The sequence below is a fragment of the Alligator sinensis genome, unplaced genomic scaffold (assembly GCF_000455745.1).
Source record: "Alligator sinensis unplaced genomic scaffold, ASM45574v1 scaffold156_1, whole genome shotgun sequence".
Classification (NCBI taxonomy): Eukaryota; Metazoa; Chordata; order Crocodylia; family Alligatoridae; genus Alligator; species Alligator sinensis.
The window spans coordinates 852,695-858,242 of NW_005841844.1; the positions used below are offsets into that span (position 1 = coordinate 852,695).

A 5,548-nucleotide genomic window follows, 5' to 3' on the forward strand; every position below is an offset into this window, starting at 1 on the left:
GAGCGGGAATGCGGGCCATGGGCTGGCAGGGGTCTATGGAGCTGGCCTGGGCTGCACCAGCAGGCAGAGGAGGGAACTGGCTCAGCTCCATAGAGCCCCTGCCGCCCTGCTCTGGGCCCCACCGGTGCTGGCCTTGGGACACTGGCACAGGCCCCTCACTCCCCCCTAGCTATTGCTGGCTCCTGCATGCCTGCTCATTCCCAGCATCCCCCACCCCAGCCCTGCAGTACAGGCAGGGACAAGCATGTGCAGCCCCGACCCTGTGCACCCCGTGCTTGCCCATTTGGTCTGAGCAGCAGCAGCGCAGGATAAACTGCTGCTCAGCATGGGGGAAAAGTGCCCTTCACCACCACCACTATTGGGCAGTGTTTGCTGTGGTGGCCCAGAGCCCACGCTGCACAAGGCTGCAGTGAGGCTTCTTCACTGCTGCTTGTGAGCTGCCCAGCTTGACAGCAGTGGCTGTATGGAGCAGCCGTGCTGGGCAGCTGACAAGCGGCGGTGAAGGAGCCTCACCACAGCCTTGCACAGCATGGGTTCTGGGTGGCCACAGGGGATCTCTGGAGCTGGGCAAGCTCCCCGCTTTTCCTGCTGGTGCAGGCCAGCCTGGCTCCATAAACCCATGCCAGCCCACGCCCCGCACTCCTGCTGTCCCACTCTGGACACTGGCATGGGCCCTGTGCTCTTGCATGCCCACTTGCTTTCACTCCTTCCCACCCCCACGGACACGTTCCCCACTTTTCTGCCTGCCTGCCAGCCACTCTGCACCATGTGGCTGCCATACCCACATCCATACTCACAATACACACAATACTCACAGCTAATGGCACTTTATCATGCATCAGCAGATGCATGACGACCAGAACCAAGGAGGTGATAATTCCCCTCTATCGGGCGCTGGTCAGACCACAGTTGGAATACTGCATGCAATTTTGGGTGTCACACTTCAAGAGGGATGTGGATTACCTGGAGAGGGTCCAGAGAAGGGCCACTCGTATGGTTAAGGGCTTGCAGGCCAAGCCCTATGAGGAGAGACTGGGGCACCTGGACCTCTTCAGCCTCCGCAAGAGAAGGTTGAGAGGCGACCTTGTGGCTGCCTATAAGTTCATCACGGGGGCACAGAAGGGAATTGGTGAGGTTTTACTCATCAAGGCGCCCCTGGGGGTTACAAGAAATAATGGCCACAAGCTAGCAGAGAGCAGATTTAGACTAGACATTAGGAAGAACTTCTTCACAGTTAGAGTGGCCAAAGTCTGGAATGGGCTCCCAAGGGAGGTGGTGCTCTCCCCTACCCTGGGGGTCTTCAAGAGGAGGTTAGATAAGCATCTAGCCGGGGTCATCTAGACCCAGCACTTTCCTGCCCAGGGCAGGGGGTCAGACTCGATGATCTATTGAGGTCCCTTCTGACCCTAACATCTATGAATCTATGAATACCATACCCACACACACATACACACATCCCCACAACCCCCCATACCCACCCACCCACAGCTCTCCACAAACACCACACTCACCATAACCCCTGACATCCCATACAATATATGAGTACGACTGCATTTTGAGCTATTATGCAATCACTTCTACATATACAGCACAAACCCACACAAATCAGGACACAAATACATTTTAAAAATTAAATTAAAATATATTATTATGGGTGTTTGATTTTTAGTATATAATTTGTTTTTTTCCCCTAAGAGGGCAAAACCTCTTCCCCAAAGGAGTACTTACAGGGGCAAGGGGAGGGACTTCTGGTGGCAACGGTGAGAGGTTACGGACAGGACTTCCGGCCCGATGACGGCAATCAGGGGATGGGGCTACCCATGCAGCCCTCGGTAGCTTGCCAAAACTCGGTAAGCGGCCCTCCACCCAAAATAATTGCCCACCTCTGACATAATCCCACAACTCCGCCACTGCTTATCAAGGAATCAAAACATATGTCACCCTTTGAGCAACCTCTTCTTGTCCTGGTCATATTCTCAAGTAAAGGTTTGAGAAAAGAGAAGCAGTCTTGCAGTAACTGCTGCTGTCTCTCCTGCATCCCCTTCATCTCTGGCTGAGCACTGGGGCCCAACTGTGACACCATTTTAGCCACCTGAAAGAAGGTGAAGGACCCAGCCAGTCTACAGTTCTTACAAAGCAGGCAGGCTTCCCTGGGCAGGCATTGCCAAAGGACAATGTTTAAGGGTGCCCTTTGGTGTCGCCCTTCAGTAGTGACCAAAGTGGGGACCAAGGGTCTTTCTTTTTCTTTTCTTTTTTGTTAGGGTACTTTGGAATTTGTGTTGTGTGTACTGGAGAGGATGGGAGGGGGTAGGTGGGGCTTTTTCTGAGGAGGAGGAGCAACAAGCACATCCCTTCTGCAGGAGTGTGAGAGAGAGCTTGGAGGAGATGTTAGGGGAGGGGGAGGTGATCTCCCCTGGGATTGTGGTAGGCTTGTGGGTATTGGGGGAAGCAATTTTTGGGAAAAGGTTTCTTGTAATCTTAATGTGAGTGGCGATTATGATTGGTGGGAGGGTTTGCTTATGTAGCAGGGAGGCAGGGTTGGAGGGAGGTGGGGCTATTTTTCTCATTATCACCCTGGCATCCAAGCTCCAACAGTGGATGGTGCCAGTTCCATCAGAGGAAGATATAAATACCCATCCTGAAAAATTATGTGGTCACATGGCTTTTGGGTTTTGGTTGAATTCAGAAATCCAAACAGAGGACTTGTGGGTCCTTTAGCTGCTTGAACTGAGGGAGAAGGACCCAGCTGGCCAGAGATCTTTGGGCCAGCACCCACTTGGGGCACTGCTCAAAGGTGCTCCTTCGCATTGCCTTTTGACAGTGAGTCAGGGACATGGGGACTTTTGTTATTTTCCTCTGGTGTGTCTTTTGAATTGAAGTTGTTTGTTGGGAAAAGGGAAGTATTTGTGGGTTTATGGGGACAGCCAGAGCCCCTCTGTGGAACAGGTGGTGTGGTGCTGGGAGGGACATTGAGGGGAAATGGAGGGGTCTCCCCTTCATGAGAGGCAAGGGACTGGAGTGGGTGGGCACAGAAGTGGAACTAACATTTTCAGCACCTGTGCAGGAAGAGGTGGGGAAGGGAGGCTGCCAAGCACTGGAGAGCAGGAAGGGCAAGGAGGAACCAAGCTGCTGCTGCCAGTGCATAAAATCCCTGCACCAAATCTGCTGCTGCCACTGCACACAATTCCTATGCTGTGGTAGCCACTGTGCAGGCTTCCCTTCAGATCAGTGCTTGGGGATGGTGCCGTGCTCACTGACCCTAGTTACACTACTGGATGGGCTTGGGTGGGGGAGAGGAAGTTGGAAGAGGTTTTCAATACCTAGAAGTGAATGGGGGTTGGTAGGGCTGCAAAGCATGGTTGGGATAAGCCAGAAGCTTTGTTGTCCGTGTTGGTAGGCAAGGAAGCAGAAGTGGGTGGGGTGAGATGGGAGTGAGGTTTTAAAGTTTTGGGATGACATTTGGGGAGTCATTTTTTGTTTCATATCTTGTGGCATGTTTGTCTTCTATTGTAAGCTACCTTGAGCCAACTTGGGAAAGACAGTAAAGAAATCTAATGAATAATGAATACATTAAAAACATGTTAGAAAGTAGGCTCCAAAGTCTGTGAACTACCTCAGGATTTGGTTCTTTGGGGTGGAAGTTAAAACAGAGTGTGTGGGGGTCTCAGCATTGACTGCTTGGGCATGGTGGCCTGCACTCTAGGTGGTCAGTGGAACAGGACTCTCTCTGAATAGCCTTGTGTGTTAATGAGGATCCAAATGCACTTGTTTCTTCTTTCAGATATGTGTCTGCTCTAACAACACCAGCTCGACTGTCACCTGTTGACTTCCATTACTCGACTGCTGCCCAGGTACCTACTTTTGAGATCACCTCCCCCAACTCTGCTCATGCTGTTTCCCTGCCCCCTGCGGCACCCATCAGCTTCCGTGTGGAGGAGCAGCAGCCTTTACTGCGAAGGTATCAAGTCCCCTTCCAGGATATGCAGCGGTATGACAGTTACTACCAAAGGAAGAGCTACTTAAACGACAGCATGGGGAGTCTGCCTTCAAGCCCCTTCCGCATCACGGAGGATGATGAATATGAGACGACACAGGAATACATCACAGCACTAGAACAACCAAAGAAAACAGCCAGCAGCAACAGGCGGTGGAAAAAATCTAGACTGAATGGGCACATCTCACACAGAGCTAAAATGGTCAGAGACTCCTTCTCAGTGAGCAGTGCCTCTTACAGCGAATCCGATGAGGAGGAGGTGGCAGAGAGCACCCCGTTCTTAAGCATTCAGAACACTGATGTAATGAACACAGATTCCCCCCCGCTGTATCGACCAGGTGACAGCAGGACTTACTATTCCTTCGACAGACACAGCACGTATGGGGAGGGCAGCTTGCCACACACAAGACCCAAACCAGACTCAGCACCTCACTAGAAGCTGCACAAACTCACACACCCCCAAACAGAGCAGTATCAAAAAGGAGAAAAAATATTTTTATTTTATATAAAAGAGGAAAAAATATAAGAAATAAAATGTTTTATTTTCATTTTAGCAAAGTTGTCTTATAACAGCTAACAGCAAAGACTTTTTTTATAGGGAATCTCTATTTATATGTAATGTCTTGATTTACAGCTTCCAAAAAAAACACAAACAAACAAAAACAAAATAAAAAAGTGGGCCAATTTTTGACTACTTAAAAATAGAAAATAAAAATATCGTGGTGCCTTTTTGCTGTATGCTAACGCTGGAGTCCATGCTGAGGATTATGTTTCAGTAGCATTCGTAAGATCATAGGTTTTCATTTGGACAAATTACCATTTTAAGGGCGCTTTCTCATTTGAAAAGGATAAAAACAGCACCCTCCACTTTGCCCCATCTCTGGATGTTAGTGATCTAGTTCTTTCCAGTAGTGTTAAAACACACACAAAGGACACATGTATGTATGTTTTCATAAATACCTCCTAAGGGGAATCTGTCTTGCCCTGTAAAATACGTGTATTTTTGCTTATTTCAGGAAAAATTCTATACATACGGGAATGCAGAAATAACATTTCTTTTTGCAACACAGGTAGGAAGAGAAAAAAGCATACAGTAGCAACAGCCCTTACAATATATCTGTCAACCTCCTAAACATGTTACTGTGTGGGGTCTGAAGTAAAACTGGATCATTTTGGCACAGTTTTGTGAAGTTGTAGTCAAATAAAACATTAAAATGAACGTGGTAAAATATTATCTATTTACATATGGTAGAATTCACTTCACTGGCTAGACCCCACTTGGGAGGGAAACAGTCCATTGCAGCAATTGCAAATAAGTACTCTTGGTTGGCGAATTGCTTTCAAAGGCAGCATTGCATTTTCAGCAAACAATATGAAACTCAGATAGAGTCAAATCCTGGCTATAACAGTGCAAGGTAGTAGAACAAAAGGCCCTTTCTTCAGGAAGCTAATGACAGCACAACCATCAATTCACCCCTACAAACTATCTCAATGAGCTGCACCCCCCCCCCCCCCCCCCCGCACCAATAAAACAAAACAGGGTGGGACCTCAAT

The 5,548-nt window shown here is 48.9% G+C and overlaps 1 protein-coding gene across 1 annotated transcript in view; it reads left to right on the forward strand.

The window, feature by feature from the left end:
- The window catches only part of NRG2 (neuregulin 2), a 353,306-nt gene extending 347,798 nt beyond the window's left edge, over window positions 1–5,508 (forward strand). The window contains exon 12 of the mRNA XM_025206156.1: window positions 3,782–5,508. Coding sequence (XP_025061941.1) covers window positions 3,782–4,430 — 649 coding nt within the window. The 3' untranslated portion in view covers window positions 4,431–5,508. The remainder of the gene's footprint in view (window positions 1–3,781) is intronic.
- Window positions 5,509–5,548: the final 40 nt, after the last annotated feature.